Source organism: Agelaius phoeniceus, chromosome 13, assembly GCF_051311805.1.
Source record: "Agelaius phoeniceus isolate bAgePho1 chromosome 13, bAgePho1.hap1, whole genome shotgun sequence".
In the NCBI taxonomy this organism is placed as follows: Eukaryota; Metazoa; Chordata; class Aves; order Passeriformes; family Icteridae; genus Agelaius; species Agelaius phoeniceus.
Window position 1 is genome coordinate 20,480,787 of NC_135277.1, and position 21,186 is coordinate 20,501,972.

The following is a 21,186-nucleotide window of genomic DNA, read 5'->3' on the forward strand; positions in this document are numbered from 1 at the left end:
TGAAGAAAAGTGGAATGATCATTGGATCAAAGGATGTGGCAGGTTGCTATGGATACTTGTTAATGATGATTTTTCATTCTCATTAATCTTTAGGAAAATTCATACTGAATCCTCAGCAAGTGGCACTGAAATAATATAAAACAGGCCATGTGAATTACTGGCAGTGATGGTAGAAAACTGGGCATTGAGGAGGTTTCCCAGAGAGGCTGTGAACTCTCTCTCCTTGGAGGTACCCAAAGGCTGTCTGGACACAGTCCCGGGCTTTGGGTGGCCCTGATGGAGCAGGGGCTGAATAAGGGGTTCCCTAGAGCTCCCTTATGACCCCAGACACTCTGATCCTGTGGCAGTGAGCAGTGGAATGTGTAATAGCAGAGAAGGGTTTGAAATGTGCGAATATGATCAGATACAGTGAATCAAGCAACATGGGGATGTGATACTGAAGAGGAAAAGAGCCCAGTGGAATTTTGGAGTTTGTGCAGTCAGACATGGCATCAGCTGATCCAAGGGATAGAGATCCCTCTGATAACAGCTGTATATGGAATATGCCTTTCACTTCTAGAAACCTCATTTACTAGGAGATGAGGAATAATTAGAGGATTTGAAGGGAAAAATTAGGACTGATAGGCTGGGAATACTAATGTGAGAAGATAGCTGGAAATCTATCTGGCATATTGTCTTGCCAATAACATGATTCCCCTGAGTTGCTTTTGGCTGACAGCTTACTCTGAGGTGACAGAATGGACTGCAAATGCTGAAAAGCTGTTGCAGCCAGCTGTGGAGAAGAGTTCAGTAAGGAACAGAGGAAGAAATTGCAAAACAGGGACTTTGGTTTGAACATCAGGAAACATTTTGTGATGAGTGTGGGTAGCAGGAGGAGGGATCCAGAGAAGGAGACATTCATTGACCAGTGAATGTCCTGCACCAGGATCATTTCCACCCTGCTATGCTCCTAGGCTGGGATGAAGGATTTTCAAGTGATGCTCCAGGGAGGGGCTGGATGCTGTGAGACCTTTGAGAGGTTGCTGTGTTTGTCCCACATACCCTGGAGCAGTGTCCAGGCACTTCTGCTCTGTTACTGTTCTTCACATGCACAGAAAATTAACAGCAGTCAGTTCTGGAGGTTCCCTGCACAGCTGGCAAGAAGAGGACAGGAGCTGCCTCCATTAAAGAGTGTGCCTGTGTCACCTTGCCCACCTTCATTTGTCAGGGCTCACAAAAGCTGGGCTCTGGGTGTATTATATTGTTAAGTTGCACTCAGCAGTGAATTATCATCTTCACTTTTGTCTGCTTCCCACAACCCTCCCATTTTTGTCTTCTTTCATCTAGTTGGTTTTTGTTTTCAAGGCAAAGGCAAAGCTTTGAAATGTGGTACTGACATTAATGACATTAAACTGGGAAAACAGAAAGGGAATAACTGAAACCAAAAATTCATTAAATTGTTTATGTAGTCATAGAAGGGCTTGGTAATGGTCACCTAGAGAAGTGGAGACTTTACCAGATTTATTCTTGCAGTCCAGGTAAAAGAATGACCTCTTTGGTAGAAAATTGACTTTCTAGGTTGGTTTCTAAAGGTGCTGGGCATTTCCATCTCCTGGAAGATTGTGCGGCTGATCTAAAGCATAGTGATACTAGCTGGAATTTTTTTTTAATGCTGCTATTATTTTATTTACAAAAGTGTATTTTCCTTTCCATTTCTTTTTACCTACTTCAATGGCTGAAATATGGGTTTCAGAGGAGTGGGGATATAAGGTACAGTAAAGAAGAAATAGCTGCTGGGGTGTGTTGATCCAGCAAAGTCTCATGGTTGGTTCAAGCTGGTTCATAAAGCCTCAATGCTGTGTCTTCCAGGGTGGACAATGCAGAAGATCCAGTGTATGAGAGCTTGGAAGAGTTCCATGTTTTTGTCTTAGCCCATATCTTGAGAAGACCGATTGTTGTAGTAGCAGACACAATGTTACGAGACTCAGGGGGAGAAGGTAAGAGCTTTAATTAGAGATCCCTGCACCTCTGTAAATTGAATCAATTGTAAACTGATACCAGCAAAGGACCCAGCTGTAACACACCAGTGTTCGTGGCAGAGCTGCTGCCTTTTTCTGAAAGGAAGAAAAAAAAAAGGAAAGCACAGAAGGATACTCAATCCATTTCTATTAGATAAAAGTAAAAAAATACAGGATAATTGTACAACCCTTGCTGAGAATCTCTTTATCCTAGATATTCCCTATTAACTTAAATAACCACCAAATTACAGAACACAATACGTTTCTGACTGGTCTAAGTGAACAAAGCTCTAATTTTGCCATGTTATTTAGGTGCCCCTTAAAACTCTGCAGAAATCAATCTAATCTGATTTTGAACATTTGAATTTTAAATGTGTGTATCTTGGATTTTTGTTTTTAATGACTCCTTTGCAGCTTCTCATTCAAAAGTTTGCACATATGAGCACAGAAATGTTAGATCCATATGTGGAGCCAGCTCAACCCTATCAGAGCAGGACTCAAAGCATTAAATTCAGGTCACTCTCTACCATGAACTAACAGAATTCTAATTCATGATGGGGTGTTACTTAATTTAAGGGGGATGTTTGGCTGATTAAAAGAGGATGTTCAGCAGGTGACGGAGTTTACAGAAATTTACTTCCACAAGAAAATACTGCATAATTTCAGTTTCCATTGCAAATCATGAACTACAAGTAATGGTTGTAGATTATTCTGTAGGCTATTGAGAAACACACCTGAAAGACAGTGCAGAGTGGGGGATTCATGAGGGGAACTCATCTTGCAAATATTTCAGCAATACAGTCTCATATTTTTGTAGCAAAAGGAAAAATAATTGGTTGGAAGCAAAAACAGTGAGAGAGTTTTCCTGGCCAAACTTGCTCTTTCCCATAATTATATGTATAAACAAGTGTAGAATCTTTCAAGGGAAAATTGTGCCCCTCCAGATGGAACATTCTATTAAAATTCTACTTGAAGGATTTTTTGAGTCCTTCCTTTATCATACATACATGTGTACGTGCATTCAGATATATACAACGTCTGGACTATAAACATGTTTGTAATGTTTCTTATGGATATCTGTAAATGGAAGGCACAAGCAGAGTATGTTACCAAAAGACCTGACAGTGTATTTACTGATGATTATTAGAAAATAACTGCCTAGAAGCATTACAGGAAGGTACAACTCTGCTTACAGGCATGAGAGTCATCAAGATTTTTTTATAAAACCATAATACCTTTACCAATAAACAGTTAGAGCAAGAAAAACTATGTAAGAGTGGAAGATCTTCCTTATGGTTCTTTGTTTATTTCCTGACATTTTATAATTAAATTTTACCTGTTGTTGTGACTGTTTTCTGCATTGATTACCCACTTTAAGCTGCTCTCCTGATGATGAGCTCTGATGATATTGCAGCACAATTGTTTATACAACTCATCTGTTCTTTCATATAGTTGTACAAATCTCCTTATTCTCTTTAGCATTTGCACCGATACCATTTGGAGGAATTTATTTGCCACTTGAAGTTCTGCCAAACAGATGCCATTGCTCACCTCTTGTGCTGGCCTATGATCAGGCCCATTTCTCTGCTCTTGTCTCCATGGAACAAAAAGACCAACAGAGAGAACAAGGTATGCTTTAAACACAGCAACACTGGCATATATATTGAATACAGTGCACACAGTACTTTCTTTTACCTGTAGATATATTCATCTGTCAGAAAGGAAACAGTGCTCACTAAATTTTATTGCTGCATGTTTAGGAATCTGAGTGGCTCAATCACAGTCCATTTCTTCCTTTCAAACAGCTGGAATAATATCAGCAGACAGGAGCCTCATTTATCTCAGGCACATCTCTCTGCCTTCAGTACCTCAGGTCCTACAAGAGCAGTAATGTTACAATAATGTTAAATGTCCTTCTTGAGGTTAGCAACTGCTTTTCTGTAGGATCTTCCTATACCTGTACTTCCACAGGAAAGGTGCTGGGAAAGAAACCCCTACCAGATATCCAGCACAGCCTCAGAAACATTAACTACTGACTTTCATGTACAAGTTCATCCAGGTTAATTACAAGGGTCAGTGAATCAAAGTGGTGTTTGTTTTGTGTGACCTGTTTGTACCTCTCTTACTTCAGGGCCTTAAATGCACAGGCTTCAGTTGTGTAGAGCAGCTGAGAGCATTTGGCATTTAATTTGGGATGAAGGGAATGCTGTAGCTGCCAAGCTAGTTGCTGTTGGAGACTGCAGCAGTCCAGCAGCAGTCACAGCATTGCTGTTGTCCTCCATGTGCTGTGACAGGAGGGAAATGGGCACAGGGATGCTCCAGCAATGTCTGGGGCTTGTACCTTGTCAGCAGAGCAGCTCTGGCAGCTTTGGCACATGGCAAGGGACAGCCACAGTTGTCAAGTGTCAGCAGCAATGGCACAGGGGCCTCAGCACATGGGCAGATTTTGAGCTATCAGAATGCAACTTAGAGCTGCACCCTCTTAAAAATAGCATCCTGGAGATCCAGGCCATTCATAACTTGTAGTATTTATGCTCTCACCAAGTGTCAGGAACAGCATCTGAAGGTGTCTGAACTACTGCAGGTACATACACACATATTTAGGCTGCTGAGCTCTCTAGTGGAGGAGACAGTTATGTCTGCATTTGAGAAGTATGTGTGGTCACTTAAATACTGATGTCAATGCTTTAAGTTCTGCTTTGGCATAGAGTCCTGTATCAGAACATTTAAAACACTACTGTAAATAGATATAAAGGGAAAACATGCTAATATCCCCTTGTCTGGAGAGGATTTAAGACACATTTTGACACTTGTTATTACACACAGCCCCTGGCATTCTGATGGTCACCAGGGGCCCTCTTTGAAATCCAGTGTCTGATTAAAAACAGGTAAATACTTTTATATTAATACAGGCTCTACTGATGCAGGTCTTTTGTGTCTTTGTTTATGGAAAACACAGACTAGGTCTCAACTGTCCCTGAGATTGCTCCCTTGGCATTGGAGCTTTTCATGCTGCTGTGCTCAGGCCAAGTAACACTGTGAGAGGTGTGGCAGTGGTCTTGAGCAGCACCATGGCAGTTTCTGTGCCAGCATTTTATTGTACTGGCATGTTCAGAAAGAGTTAAAGTGTTGTTCTTTTTAGATGAATAGTGGCACTTGAAGCATGAGGATGAGAGCTGGGAAGTGCTGTGATTTCCTTCACAGCACAGGAGGCAGCACACCCAGCTAGGGAATGGCAGCAGAGTCCTCACTGTGCGTGTCACACTGCCATGGACCAGCCAGCAGCTGCTGCTTGTCACTTATCCCATCTGTTGGAATTAGGGCTGGTAGGCTGTGCTTGCAGAAGTGCAGTTCCATCTAGAGAGCCACAGCCAAGTGGGGCCAGCACCAACCAAAGCTGCAGACCCTGCTGGGTGTCAGGTAGGTGCTGCAGTCTGTGGGGTTTGCTTTAGAAACGAATGGGGTGGACTCTGCTTGCAGCTGTGACAAAAAAATACTTTTCTATCAGGAACTTGGGGAAATCTTACATTAAACCCCAACTATCAAACAAAATTCCCTGAGAGAGAAAAGCTCTTCCAGTGAAGATATAACTTTCAAAGTCCTTCACTTTAGCAGATTTGTTTTCCATGAAAACAGCAGTGCTTCACACCAGCCTATAAGACTATACCTTAGAACAGGGATACAATCAGCACTCAACTCAGTGAACACATTTCTGACACTCAGAATGCATACAGGAGTTAAGACAACAGTGACATGCTACAGACAATCAGTTCTAAGCTTTGTTTTTTACTTAACTTTGTCTTTTAATAAAATGGAGTATCACTAAGCATTTTTAATAGGTATTTTCAGTATCAGTAGAAATAGCAAGCTTTTAAAAGGATTTTTTAAAAAATTGTTTATAAACCAAAATATTTATTTAACTATGTGAAAATTAGTTAGTTTCAAGCTGTCCATAGAGAAGAAAGTCACATTTACCCTTTGAAGTTTCTATCCCAAGAAGAAAGTGCTTCAACTCTCTGGTGGTTCTTTGCTCCAAGCTTTCCATCATCTGTCCTAGGATTACAGTCACAGTTTTTTACCAGGCTGTACCTGTAAGACCAGGTGCTACCAGAAGGGAACTGCTGTGTTGTAAACTTACAACGTTGCTCTTTCCTAAGTTGCCTTCTTCCTTTAAATGGTTGAGGTCAGATGTCAGTCCAGTCAGTGCCTGCTTGTAACTCAGTTAATTGGCAGAATATGCATTTTCCTTGTGAAACATGTTCAGTTAATTGTATTCTCAGTTATTCCAGCCTCTTGGTTCAAATAATTTCATTGAATGCATTAGGGTAAGACCTTGTATTACACCAGGAAGTGTTAGAAGTGCATTCATCTGTCACACCTGCTGTACATTTGTGCTGTTCCGGTGCCCCAGGCTGCTGCAGTGCAGCGTATTCCGAACGGCAGACTTGGGCTCCCCGCGTGTGCCCGGAGCTGCCCTGGGGAGCTCCTGTCCCTCTGTGTCCGTGCGGAGCCTTCGGGGAGCGGCGCTCCCGGGCCGGCTTTGCGGGGCAGAACGCGGCGGTTCCCGGCGCGGCCGGCAGGGGGCGCCGCCTCGCGGTATTTAGGCCGCTTCGGGCCTTTCTGGGCAGCACCGGGGCCGTGGAGCCGCTGCGGGGGCGAGGGAGCAGCGTGTGCCCGAAATGCTGCGCCTCCGCTCTGACCGCGCGTGTGTGCTGCACCGCAGAAAGGGTTACAAACAGCATAGAACCCCATGTGAAGTCAGGTTTCAATAACTGAGTGCCACGATGTTTGGGTGGCTTCTCTAAGTTTCTTTGCCCTTGGATTGTCTGGAATGAATACTCATGGCAAGTCCTGAAGAGCTCTAGTGCAGAAAAGGTAAATGCCTTGATTAGCTGTCAGAGGTGCAGCAGTGACCTGCACCATGCTGAGGATCCTACCCAGACCCTCAACAACTTTTACTTGTTTTCCTAATCAAATAGAAGTGAATCGGTGGCTTTAATTAAAACTGACATTGTTTTATTTCTTAGTCGCTTGCTGGTGATGAATGATAGACACTCTGTGACATCTGAGTGTGGTCCCTGCATGCTGAATATAAAGAAGAGGCCGAGTCATTAGGACAGAGCCTGAGCAGAGAGGGGAAAGAGCAGAAGAGCAAAACTGCTGGCAGCAGTGCTGGGCTGTAAGAACAATAATGGCCTTTGCACTGCACCCACTCAGAGGCCTCAAACTGACCTCTTAGCCCATATACTTGTTAATCTGTGCTCTTCAATTATGTTAATTCAGTTTGAATCCAAAATCACAGTAGCTTCCTCTTGTTTTCTTTCTTAATGCTGATATCAATATATTTTTATTTCTTTGACAGTACAAAGGTAGTAAACTAAAAAGGCAAAATAACAAACATGCGAATCTCTGATTCTGAGGAATAGGCAGGAATATTGCAACATTTTACTGCTTTCTGCTATTCTAATGGCTCTGTCTCCAGGAAATGTTGATTGTACAGTACAAATGGCCATGTGGTTCTCTCCTGAGGTCTCCCCTCCTCCACAGGTGACTATCATTCACTCCAGGAGCAATCAGTGTATTAACCTCTCCCTCTTTTATTGCACAAACATGAAAACAGGCAAATGGGGCCCAGTATAAATCATTTGTGGTGCTCTGAATGAGGCAGTTCTGCAGCACAAATTCTACTCTTCTTGAAGCAGTGATTCTGCTTTTCACAGCTGAATCTTTTCTTCTTTTTGTAATTTTTGTTTCCCCCACCCCAATCCTTGTTTCTTCTCTGCTTCAGCGGTGATCCCCCTGACTGACTCTGAACACAAGTTACTGCCTTTGCACTTCGCGGTCGATCCTGGCAAAGACTGGGAGTGGGGAAAAGATGACAATGATAACACCAGACTGGCCAAGTAAGACCTTTCTGTAACTTTGGTGTTAAGCAGTAAAATGTCTTGAGCTGTACCTGGTGGTAGTACTGGGAGAACTGCTAACAGTGAGGGCTTGGTTCATGTGCTCTTCTTACATGGTAGGAGACATGGGGGGGGGCGGTTCTTCAGCTGACAGTCACAATCAAATGCTGTTGCATCTCCCCCTGTTACAAAGTATTGCTTTTTCTTTCAAGTTTTTTGACTGCTTGTTCCCTTCTTTTTTTATCTTTAGTTTGATTCTGTCTCTTGAGGCAAAGCTTAATCTTCTGCACAGCTACATGAATGTAACCTGGATCCGCATCCCCTCTGAGACACGGGTAAGGTAAACTTCCCCCTTGCTCCCACAGCATGGGAGATTCAAGGATAGGCTGCCTTGCCTATCCTTGAATGAGCTGCAAACAGCTCAGTGCCCTGGCAGCAGGGACAGCCACTCATGGCTCACTGACACCAATCAGGCTTACAGATTTTTCTGGTTATTTGTTTTAATAGCACTATTGCTTGTATATTTTTTGCTGAAATGTGTCTTCTAGCTTACTTTTTCTGGTATAAATTTCAGTCATTTGTGTAATTTAAAGAAAACTTTTCTTACCATTGTCTTCTCAGAACTTTGTCTTGCTCTCCTGATGCTAGTGTTAGGTCACCAATTTCTTTCTGAGAGTGCATTTGCACTTGTGGACAGCTCCCAGTTTGGAGTGGCTGACAAAAGACCATAGACTGGCACTAAACTGTAGCCTGCCTCTTCCAGAGAGCTGTTTTAGAACTATGCCCAGCTGGCACTGAAATTTCTCTGCAAATTGCATTGAATAGGTGGAGGGGTTGGGCTGGAAGCAAAAGGTTGCTAGGAGAGGATGGAGGTGATTTAGACAGCCTACACAGATGGAGTTTGAACAGAGAAAGAGAACACAAAAGGAGAAAGTATTTGAACAAGATGCAAGAGAGGAAAAATCCATTTTTCTACAGTAGTAGCTACCATATCAGAAAAAGGAGAGTCAAAATGGTCCTGCAGTTGTAAGTGGTGAGCCCTTGTGGAACCTGGGTTACCTCTCCCTGCTCACATTTGCTGCATGATCATGGTCAGGTCACTGCAGCACTTTCCCCTCTGCTCTGTGGGAATAACCTCTGCTCCCAACTGAGTATTGGGGTGCTCAGGGCTTCCTGGGAGAGAGGGCATGGAAGTACCCAGGGACAATGTTGGCAGGTATTTCTAGACCATAAGTATACACATGTACAGAGCGTACCCTCCCCATGTCCTTGTAGCCAGTTGAATATTTCAGATTTATCTCTAGCAGATTTTAGGTTCATGGTGCCTGAAAGCAAGGCTGTTCTGCAGCCGTACATGAACAGAGTCCTGTTTTAAAGTACCCTAGGATCCATGTTATTGCATTTTCAAGGAAGGTGTTTTATCATGTAACCTAAAATATAAAGTGGATCTCAGGATTATGACCAGTTTTATCTGTATTGCCTTTCTAATAAACATGAATACACATCTTTGTATTCCTCAGCCTACTTGCTTGAGTTTAATGTTTGATATTTCATATGAGATGTTTAGCTCCGGTGCATCCTCCCTTTAATTTTCATGCACCAGAGACCTAAATAAATAAAAAGTCAATTTAAATAAGTTGGGTTTTGAACATAATCAATTTTGAAATACTGCTGCACACAGGTTTGTGTGCTGTATGCCCCTCACAGCTTTCAGCAGCAGCTCATTCCCCTTCCATTGCATCTTCCCCAGCTCCTTTCCTGCAGCCTGAGGGACAGCCTACACTGCTGATCCTCCCTGTCCTGGCTCTCTGGGGCAGGAGGGAACTCGCTTTCCCCCATGACTCAGGCACTGACTTTCACAAAGCATCTGAGTGACTGACCTCTATTCTACAAATGTGCCTGAAATGAGCCAAAAGCTACTTAGGAACAAGCAAAATAACATAGTGAGCACAGCTAGAAAAGCTTTATTTAGTGATGGAACCAGTCAAAAATGTCATGCATAAATTAAAAAGTGTATTTAAAATCAGTGTCAAAACCTGTATTGAATTTGGGGTGGGTATTTTTGCACCAACTCCTGTATGAAATGGATTTTGCTGTATCTAATTATAATTTCTTTTCCATAGCAGGCCCCTTTGGCTCAACCAGAATCCCCTACAGCTTCTGCTGGAGAAGACGTGCAGTCTCTGGCTGACTCCATGGACTCAGACCGAGATTCCATCTGTAGTAATTCCAATGGCAATAACGGCAAAAACGGTAAAGAAAAAGAAAAGGACAAACAAAGGAAAGATAAAGACAAAACCAGGACGGATTCAGTTGCCAATAAAATAGGAAGCCTCAGTAAAACCCTGGGAATTAAACTGAAAAAGAACATGGGTGGTCTTGGAGGTCTGGTGCACGGGAAGATGAGCAGAGCCAATTCAGGGAATGGAAAAAATGGTGACACAGTAGAGAAAGTCAAAGAGAAGAAGTCCAAGTCTCGCAAAGGGAGCAAAGAGGAATCTGGACAGTCTGCGAGCACATCTCCGTCTGAGAAGACCACTCCATCTCCGACTGACAGAGCCAGCAGTTCCCCCACTGAAAAAGCGAACACTAAACCCTTCTCTGACAAGCAGTCTGACCCATGGAAGTACAGCACAGACGTGAAACTCAGCCTAAATATTTTGAGAGCTGCCATGCAGGGTGAACGAAAGTTTATTTTTGCTGGCCTTCTTTTGACCAGTCACAGGCATCAGTTCCACGAGGAGATGATCGGCTATTACCTGACCAGTGCCCAGGAGCGCTTCAATGCAGAACAGGAACAGAAAAGAAAGGAAGCTGAGAAAAAGGCTGCGCTGAATGGCTCCTCTAGTAGGAAACTGGAGCCAGAGGCATTTTCAAAAGAAAAATTAGAACCATCTCCTCAGGATAGGGCATCACCCGTCTTACCTCAAAGCCATACGACCCAACTGGTTTTAAAGTTTAAAGACCGCACTAGTCCCACTCCTGGGTCCTTTTCTTCACCCAGCAACGGTGCCAAGAGAAGCGGCCCCATCCCGGTGTCTGCCCACTATAGCCATACCCCCCCTGTTCAAAGGCAAAGTGTCATCCATTTGCATGACGTCAACTCCAAGCCATCGAGCTTCCAGGATGATACCTACAAGCCAGTGGTTGGCACCCTGAAAACCTGTGCCACCTACCCCCAGCAGAACAGGTCGCTGTCCTCGCAGAGCTACAGCCCCGCACGGCTGCCCGGGATGCGCACGGTGAACACGGTGGAGTCGCTGAGCTACGCCAGGCCGGCCGAACACAAGTCCCAGACCTACACCAATGGCTTCAACACCGGGGACATCAGAGACTGCTTGGAGTACGCGGACGAGGATGCTCCTCAGAGCTGGCTGAACAACGACAAAAACCAAGGCAGAAGCACAGTTTGCCCAATATATTCCATCCAGCAGAACCGCTGTAAGAAGGAGAACTGTTCCTTTTATGGTCGTCCTGAGACTGAAAATTACTGTTCCTACTGCTACAAAGAGGAGTTAAAGCGCAGGGAGAGGGACAGCAAGGGACACAGGCATTGAGGATTCTTCCATGACTACTTAGTTTTACCATTTTCTTACTTACAAAGTAAACAGTGTTGGATTGCAGTAAAAGGAATCCTTAAAGAATAAAGGATTGATGAGTAAATAGTGTCTAGCTCTTCGCTTTTCTGGGGCAATGAGGAAATAATAGGAATAATTTATCATAAAAATATTATTTTCCATTTTGTCAGTGTCTTTTTTACATGTACTGGTAAGCTGAAGGGTTGTTTACTCCTTTGTCAGTGCTGTGTATATGTTTGGTCAAAAGTTTACTAATGGTGCCTGAATTTACACTGATATCACTCAGGTAGTAGAATGATAGGGGAATGTCATACTAGTGAAGATGTGGTGTTGTAGTAGGGTAGTATCTGCCTTGCAGACATTTGAAATTATATAGGTATAGAGTATTTTTTCCTTAGTAAAACCTAAATTTTTCATAGCCTTTTTTTTTTAGGAGGGTAGTGATTTTGCATACTGCACATTTTTAACATGGCAGCATATGGCATTGCTACTAATGTTTGTATATTTCAGTCTGAAATTGAATGATTCTGGAAAAATGGGAGTGAAAGGTCTGAATTCATGAGGGCTGTAGGTCATCTTAACTTTCAGTTCTTACCAATTATTTCTAAATTTTCATTGAAAAAAAAAAGTAGATTTGAGCCACTTTTGTTTGCACTGAGTTTTTGAAGAGGTTTTATAAGAAAATTCAATATGACTTTATGTCCCCAAGCCCCCACACCGTATAGTTCTGCACACCTGAACTTTAGACGTATTTCTGTTGATGTTAAAATGCAGAGAAATATTACAATAAAATATTTTTAAAAATTACTAGATATGGAAAATTTCATGACCAGCTAGGAAATTTAGGATCATTTTGGACTCCAACTGCTTGCCAAAACCAATGCAATGCATCAATTTATTGCCTTAGCTAGTGCATGAACCTAATCATTATTTACTTATTGCTTCTGAACATTATTGAGTGATAATTATTGCAAGTGTAACTACTTGAGCCTTTCTTGAAGACTGTTGGCTCCCACTCTTTTCAAGTCTCCTAGAGTGAGTCATCTCCCCCCCAGCAGGCTCCCAGATGGCTGTAAAATGCCTCCAGCAGGAATGGCAGCTCCTAGCACAGATTTGCACAAGTCTGAGATCCAAATATTTACGTAAGTGTTTGCAATACTTCTGAAAATAAAACTTTGCTCACAGAAGCATTTCTGCAAAGCAGACACTGCAGATACTGTTGAAGTAGATGGATGCCATGAGGAAGTTTTCTGGGATACAGCTCTGGGTTTGCACCCCTCCACCATCAGCTGGCAGAATGCAGAACAGGAGCTGTTTGGTGTTGTTACCCTTGTGAACAATGGCTCATTTTAAGAGCCAATTTTGCATAACAGGTGAAGGTACTGCCTTCAGGGCTGCTGACTCTGCCACCTCAAGGTGCAGAACAGGAGTTCTGCCTTCCTCATTAGGGAATAACACTTCTGGCCCACACAGGAAAGATTCTTTGCCAAAGAATCTCCATTTCTGATTATTTGCTTGCTGCAGCCCAATTTTAATTCTTGACAACGGTGGCACCGTTGCATACAGTTAATCCTAATTAACCCTGAAACCAAGTCCCCTGTGAAACAAGATACACAAACTTCTGCTGCTGTGTCCTGGCTTTCAGAAAAAGCATGTGAGCTTTTCCAGTGTCCCAGACTAGTAGAACTGAGAACATACTTAAAACTGACCGTATTTTTAGGTTTTCTGCTGAATGGGAGTTTTCAAAATAAGTTCCTTGGTCCCTTGTATAAAAAGTTAGGGTCTTTGCCATGTTAGCTGTTCCATGAATCCAGACCTGTACTTTGTATTTCTTACTGTATACTAAGCATACACTGAATCTTACTGAACTTGCATTCCTTCATGAAAGGAAAACGTTGGTATTTGTTAAAGCTCCATGTGACTTCTGTCCTTAAGGTAAGCACCTTCCAAATCCCTTGTCTCCTGTTGCATACACCGGTAAGCAGTGTCCTGTTTTGCTTTGCTGTTGTGATTATTACATTTAAGTTCTAATTGTCAAAGAAAACTGGGATTGCAAACTATTCTAAAACAAGCCAGACCATGTTAAAAGAAATTCAGTATTATACCTGATTTGCTGCTGAGACTGAGAAAACTGGCAGGATAAGACTTCAAGAAAAACAGAAATATTTAAGAATTCTTAGGGCATTAGAGTAGCAGAACTGTGTAATACTCTAAGAATCATTTCTGTGTAAAGTTGTCCTTAAGAAATATTACATTAGCAGCAAACCACACCAGCCCAAGTGCTTAAGTGAGTTACATCTGTTCTGAATGAGGAAAAAAGCAGTACATGTGTAAAAATAAGCAATTACCATGAGATTTTGCTGTTTCCCATTTTCACAGGATTCGTTTCTATAGTATGTTTTTAAGATCCTGTCATAAAAGAAAGAGATTTACAACTGGTCAGCATTTAGGTATAATTTACTCTGTTCTGAATTATTTGATACATTGTGCTTGTGTGTTAGATTATTTTGAAAAGTTAGTCAGTCTTGTCTGTGTGGGATACCAAACCTGAGTGTTCATTATCATCCTCAGGACACTCAGATATTTCAATAAATATTTACCTCTACAGGATTGCTCACTTTAAAATATCTGTTGTATGAAATACTGACAGAACCCTTTTTAGTTGTGCCTATTTCCTTAGAATCTTTTTGTTGGGATATCTTTGAATAATTTTCTAATTGGTGTTTTCTTTTAGAATTCTCTTCAAATATTATTTCTGTTTCTGGGTTATTTGTGGCAGCTGTGCCATAGCTGTCATTAAGCAGACCAAACATGCAGAAACTATGCCCTCCTCCTGAAGAAGTGTTGTTCCATTAAAAGAAGACTGTAACTATAGAAGAAAATTTTCTACCTATTTTTGTAGAGGGAATTCCCAATTGCCTTGTGAATTGCATTCACCAGGGCTGAAAGACATTGTGCCATTCCTTAGCTACATGCTAGAGGTAATTATCTTTGGATGTATTTTTCTGTTGTACTATATGCTAACCTCTCAGTGCTCTTTTGCCTTATTTTTCCTGACAATGGGAAGTGTTTGCAGCCCACAGGCCAGCCAGCCCTGTGCCTGATCTGCTCTCCCTACACCCTCCAGAGCTGTAGAGTTCCCACATAGTCCCAGATATGGAGAAATCAGCTTTGCTTTGGAGGGACCCTACTCATTCCTTCTGTTAGCCCGACTGGCTGCAATGCACACATGTATTTTTGCATTTGTATGTGCTTTCCCCCCCTCTCTTCTTGATATTGATTCAACATTTGTCACTGTAGTCCAGACTTCAGAAGTACAGAGTAAATACTGGGTAGGCTACACCTTCCCAGATGGATCACCAGGAAATATTTAGGTTGGAGGAAGCTGGAATTCTTTTAATGTGTGAATGTGCAATTTTTCTAATTTAAAAAAGGCTTAAACCTATTATGCAATTTTTTTTTTTTACTTTGTTCTAAACAATGATGCAAATGTCTGTTTGTAACAGAGGATACCTGTGATACATAATGGGTTTCAGTCATGCTTTATATTAAAGTTTCATTTTAAATTATTTATACAGAGTTAATAAACCACTGTTAGAGTTTACTAATATATTTTCAGAGGTGGGTGTCAGTTGTAGCATATGGCTAACAAGCAGCTCCTTCAGAAGAAGATTTTGTAGATTATCAAAAGTAACTTCAGATTTTGGATTTTAAAACAATTGGTGAAGCTTTTGTTCTGTAAATACAATGGCAATATTGTCCCAGCTTTCTTTAGCAATTAGTTGCTTCTTCCTGAATCAAAGGTGACATGAGGAGCATCAGTAAAAGAAAGGTGCTGTACTTGAAAAGCTTTGTGTTGCTTGTATCCTAGAAGTCTAAGCAGGCCAAGTGGAGCGTTCAGGGTGTTTGTGGGGCTGGGAGCTGAGGTGTGAGCAGTGCAGCGCGGCCCAGAGGGCGCTGAGGACACTGCCCAGGTGCCCAGGACCTGTCACAGCCGGCTGCAGGGCCCGGAGGGCTGCTCCTCATCTGCTGGGGTGGTGAACGTGCAGGTATCAAAACACAGCACAGAGCCGACAAACACTGCCCTCCACCTCCCCTCTCTGACACAGCCACTCTGGTGCTCACCTTCACCAATGGGACTGCTCTCCCTGACAGCAAGCAGACTGCTTCTCTTCAGAAACTCTCAGCAAGTGTTACACAAGAAATGTTTTTGATGGAGGCCTGAGCCTTTGGCAGTGCCTGCTCCCGACAGGCTGCCTACCTTCCTCTTCCAAGGAGACAATGGATGAGAATTCTGCCTGAGAAGTAGAGAGAAGCCTTAGGTCTGTTTGGGCTACCTTTGCTGTCCTCTGCAGTGTGGGGACAGAATCCCATTAGCAGTGGGGGCCTTAAACCAGGTGCTTCGTTGACATGTAAAACATTGCAAACTGGCTAGTAAGGGAGTACGGTCTTCATAGCACTGTGAGTGTTTTGCACAGGTGAAAACCCATATGTTCATAGAAACCACAATGATCTCAGATAAACATAAGTCCAGAGAAGCAAAATAACTGATGCTGATTGTAGATGGCGTTTTAGCTTAGTGTATTTTAAGTCTCTGTCAGTGTTATGAAGAGTATTTGTTTTAGGGAATGGCAGCTTATGTGGAGGATCACCAAACTATAGCATAGAAATGAAATTATTTCAGTAACTGACACTAATATCTATTTTAATTTGCACATGGATTTCCAGTGTATATGACTAAAATATTATATTGTTAAAAATGAGAGGAAAACAACACAAAGGTGTTTGTAAGTATGTTCTATTTCTAGACTTAAGGCTGTATTATGTTGGAATTCTACAAGCCAAGTTTAAATTGTAGTATAGAAATTATTTTTATATTATTTTCAAAATACACTACAGAGCAATATTTTGCGCCTTGATTATAAACAGGGTCATCATTTTAGTGGGTTACTTTCAGAAATGCTGGCAGAAATTAACCATGAAAAGAAAGCTTTGTAAATGTACTTGTTTTTATCTGCTCTGTCTGTTGTGCACATTGTATCTAATATGAGTTGAATATACAATTTTTTATTAATTGAAAAGCTTTAAATTTTTCTTTATGTATTTTGGTACAACACTGTTCCTCTATTTAATTCTCTTCCAGTCCTAGCCAATAGCCACTTTTATAAGCAGCTTCTGAATAACATGCATCTGGAAAATTTCCTTACCAAATGAAACATTTCTGCACAGATATTTATTGACTTGGGACATTCATAATACACCCTGAACCCATTGGAGTAGGATTCATTTGTTTTTTTGGTTTTTTTTAAGAGAATCAGCTATTTATTACTCCTTCAGAATGAAAGTCAAGAATGAATGCAACCATTTAGCATCTGGAATAAAAAAATCACTCTAGATCATGGAAATGTCATCCCTAATTGGCAGGTACATCCTCTTAATATGTATCAAGTAGGGATTAGCTTCTTGCAGATTGAAGTGTTCAGATTCTATTTCTTCATAGTTCTTTGTACTGTACATATTAATTACTGATGAACTGTGCAAAGAAAAAGACTTCACAAACTAATGCCTATGTTAAATTAGAAGTCTGTGTAGTTTTTAAAATTCCCTAACTTTTTTTGGTTTAGTTTGTTGGGATTTGTTTGTTTAAGAATTACTATTAAGGTGTTTACTGCAACCAAAATTTTCAAACCTGGATACCTAATGATTGTGCATCTGGGTTTCTCCTGATCAATAGACTGGTTTTAAGGTGTACTGAGCATCAGTTTGTGTGGGAAGAAAAGCTCCCTCTTGGTTTCAGAAAATCAATTGAGTGTTACTCAAACACATATTCAAGTCTTTTCCTTATTAGCACTCTACACTTCTTTTCAGTCAGTGGAATTTACATTTTATCTTTAGCATTCTTCCATGTGGGAACAAATAATTGGGCTTATTCATAAAGTGATTGTTTGAGTATGGAGAAACTTGCCTTGTACCAAAACACCACATAATTGTTTAACTGTTGCATTCTTAATGGGGCTCTTGTATTCCACTGCCGGGGTGGGGAAATAAGACCTTATTTTTTCCTTGGGTATCGTGATCCTGTTCTTTGTCTGATTGGGTTATTCCTCTGAAGTGAATATGCTGTTGTGATTGCTCTTTTCTGATGGTTTATCTCCCATTACCTGAATCCCTGTACTGTACCAAGAGAATTGAAATGGCTGATGCACATTTGCACTGTGGAACAGGCCATATGGGTTAAAGCCACCGTGTTCCAAACAGCCTTAAAATTATGACTCTCTGGGGACTGAGAGTCACTTAACTGGATGCAGCCTCTGTCCTACTTCCTCATTTAACCATGACTGTAAAACTTTCAAGCCTGCTGTAATCTGTGTGTCTCTAGACATATTCATCTGAATACCCTGTAATCTTAACAGAAAATTTTCTTTAAAATATTGTGCTTCTTTAAAGAGTGTTAATGTGTCAGGAAACCTTAGTCAAAAGAGGAGATGGAGTAAAACCAGAGAAATTATCATGGCTAGTGGAGGAACCAGGGCACCAAAGTACTAAAAAGGGGGAAATTATTAAGATGTATCAAAGCTATTTCCTGTCAACATTGTATGTTTTGTAGATCTTCCTGTATTCTGGGAAAACAGAGAAATGTTTTTGCCATTCCTCTCTGCGTCTAATGGAGCCTCTTACTTTGTTGCAGAGGTTTGCTCTTGGGGAAGAAGGGAGAAAAGGAAGTTCTCTTCCCTTCTTAAAGCAAATTCTAGTGGCAGAATCATCTGAGATTGCAAAAATATGATCCAATGTTGGAACTAAACAGTGCCTAACTCTTATGTGCATTCTGTATTTAATTTCCGTTTTGCCCCTTTCAAACACCATTTCTTTAGAAAAAGAAGGATGGGGAAGTTAAGAGACTAAGCTTGTATGTTAATGATCCAGTTCTTCCTTCTTTCACATGTGGAATCTATATAAACATGAGAAGAGTTACACTAGAGTTGCATTTGCCCTGCTGAGAGGTAAAAGCCACCAAATAGGTAAATTCCATTTACCAAATAGGTAAATTCCATGAAATTGCATTGTCACAGAGTAAAATGGAACCTTTGCCTGATGAAGGCTGACAGCATGTCAGCAGCTTGAGAGCCATGGCTGCCGTAACTGAATCAGCAGCTCTTGATCATTCTTGCCTTTAACACAGGTGCAGTTCACTCTGGCCCAGGGTGTCTGAACAGTATCTTTGTAGTAAAGATGAAGTCGAACACAGCCTTGCTGCCATTTGCTTCCAGGTTTGAGTAACAAAAAGCCTCTTCCCCATGCTTTTGGTTAAAATATGCAGGAGATGCAGCCAGCAGAATGTGGCATCTCAGGCTCAGAGAATGCCCCACATCTCCTTTAAATGGGCTTTGCAATCAGGTATGAATTGAAACACAGCTATGTGGGCATCACAGAAGCACTCTCATCTTTCAACTTTGAAAATTGTGAGCACTTTAAATACTAACAAAAATGGAGCAATGGTTTTATTGTTTACTTGCTCAAGATTCTGAGTACTGTAAATACAGTCTTTGTATAATGCACAGTGTGTGTACAGTACAGAAATGCTTTTCCCTCAGAGCCACCGGAGAGTCTTGCATGCACACGGTGCTCAACTCTGCCCACTCACCCTAACCAAGGGGAACAAACAGGATTTAGGCCTAGACTAAATAATGGATGAAATTAGCCACATAGACCTAAACAGCTGCAAGTTCCCAACCCAAATGTTCTAGGCCAGCTTTGACAGCTTTGTACAAAACTCCATCCCAATGACTGAGATTAGGTTTGTGCTTTTTCCTGGGGAGGAGCAATTACTTCTGTGTCTTTTCCAAGCCCATTGCTTTTAGTCTCTAACTCCTGTGTTTGTAATGGACCAGGCTTAGCATGATTCAGCTAGGAAGCAGTTTTTAAAATCTCCATAGAGCTCTTGTTTTCTTTTTGCAATCTTTTTACTTTGCATTGAATTTTAAGACATAAAATATTATGAACTTTTCATAATGCCTTGAATTTGTCTCTTGTGGGGCTGAAAGACTTTGTTCTCCTTGGGAGGCCTTGTTCTTCTTCATTGAGTCTTGTGACTAACAGTTTTGTATGGAAAAAGTTGAATGAACCATTGAAAGTATCTCCGCTGTTTACATGTACTTCTGCCATTTGGTACACGTTGCGTTGTTAAAACCCAATGCCTCTCAGACATGGGCAAAGCTTGAAGGACAGTCTGAAGTATTAGATGCAAAAGGTATATGTAGTTAATTCATCAGAACTCTACTGTTGCTATTATATAATATGCCCCCCCCCCCATTGTTTGTACATCTTTTTTCCTATTGCTAACTTTTTTTTAATCTTCTGTTTTCTTAGACAAATTCTAAAGCTCTTTGTCCTTATTAAAGCCTGTGATAGATTTTCCAGTAAAGAAGATTTGGTTTTGCAGTTCAAGTTGTATATAGAGTGGCTTGTCTCCCAAACAAGAATTAAGGTAACAGATGTTGCACCCTTGGCTTAAAAAAGTATTTTTACTCATTAACTGAGAGTCTCTGTTCAATTATAACCAAAGCTAATTATATAAAGTTTAAAGTGTCAGGACTGGTAATGTGACTCTATCTAATAACCTGACCAACTCAGCATTTTTAACACATAGAAATGTACAATAAATGTATTTGTATTTGAAGTCTATTTCAAAGAAAGTAGTTGGCTCTCACGGGGGCTTAAGAAAATGTTAATAAAGAATAAAGTAAGTCTCACTGATTTTGGTTGGCTGAGAATTCAACTTCTTCATAGTCTTACCACTCTTCTCATTTTTCAGAGTCTGAGTTTCTTGTTGCCTTCTATAAGTTTATACTCTTTTAGCAATTATTGACTTAGGCTTTCAATAAACTATGTAATAGAAATTACAGAAATTTATTTATAGCTGAAATTACTTTTCAGGTTTTTTGTTTGATCATTTTCATGCAAAAATGAATGAATTTTTCTTTTCCCATTTCCCCTCCATATTTATAATTTCAAAACACACTTGGTTGCAGTCACCTTTCTCTGCAAAAGAAAACAGTTGATGATTTTTAAGCTGACTGCCATATTGTTTGAATCTACTGTTAAAATGAAACAGGAGCATTAATTAACATTCAAGAATAAGAAATATTTCTTGTTGTGAAAAATGTGAGTTCTTGAGAACCTTTTCTACATACAATTTTCATTCAAGTTAAATGTCATTTTTAATCTGATCCATACTTTGACAAAGATGATGAGTAAGAGCTGTTTTTAGCAGTTGGATTGTTACTTTGTAAAGTATTAAAGCACTAAACCAATTTTTGCAATAGGTAGTAAAACTTGCTTTTGTTTTGAAAAACTTCCAGTTATAACTGTTGCACTTTTTATAGCAGAACTGTATTTAATTTCTTTCTTTTATGAAAGATTACTCAAAGTAACTGATAGCTCTGTAATCTGTGTGAATTGGCTTCTCCATTATTTGAATCTGAGAGAAGCTACAATGCCTATTCAATAAAATTAACTTATTTCTAAAGTACCTGTTTGCTTGAATTCTTGTTTGTGCTTTCTCTGTGCTCTCTCAGGGTGATGCTGGAGAGACCCAGGGAAGAAGCAGGGACAAGGGTAAGGGGCTGCTGCAATTTGTGAGGGCAATTGGCTCAGCACAACCTTGTGTGCTGCTGCCATAAAGTGCATTTAAATACCAAATTGAGTCCC

General features: G+C 40.9%; 1 protein-coding gene across 10 annotated transcripts in view; it reads left to right on the forward strand.

Moving 5' to 3' along the window:
• Positions 1 to 21,004, forward strand: part of OTUD7A (OTU deubiquitinase 7A) — a 109,042-nt gene extending 88,038 nt beyond the window's left edge. For 9 of the 10 annotated variants that reach the window (XM_077185699.1, XM_077185693.1, XM_077185698.1 and 6 more), the window contains 5 exons: positions 1,849 to 1,976; positions 3,477 to 3,626; positions 7,786 to 7,900; positions 8,151 to 8,235; positions 10,024 to 21,004. In XM_077185699.1, the coding sequence (XP_077041814.1) occupies positions 1,849 to 1,976; positions 3,477 to 3,626; positions 7,786 to 7,900; positions 8,151 to 8,235; positions 10,024 to 11,457 (1,912 nt within the window). In that variant the 3' untranslated portion in view covers positions 11,458 to 21,004. The remainder of the gene's footprint in view (positions 1 to 1,848; positions 1,977 to 3,476; positions 3,627 to 7,785; positions 7,901 to 8,150; positions 8,236 to 10,023) is intronic. The other variant, XM_054642128.2, reaches the window with a different exon arrangement.
• The last annotated feature ends 182 nt before the right edge of the window (positions 21,005 to 21,186 follow it).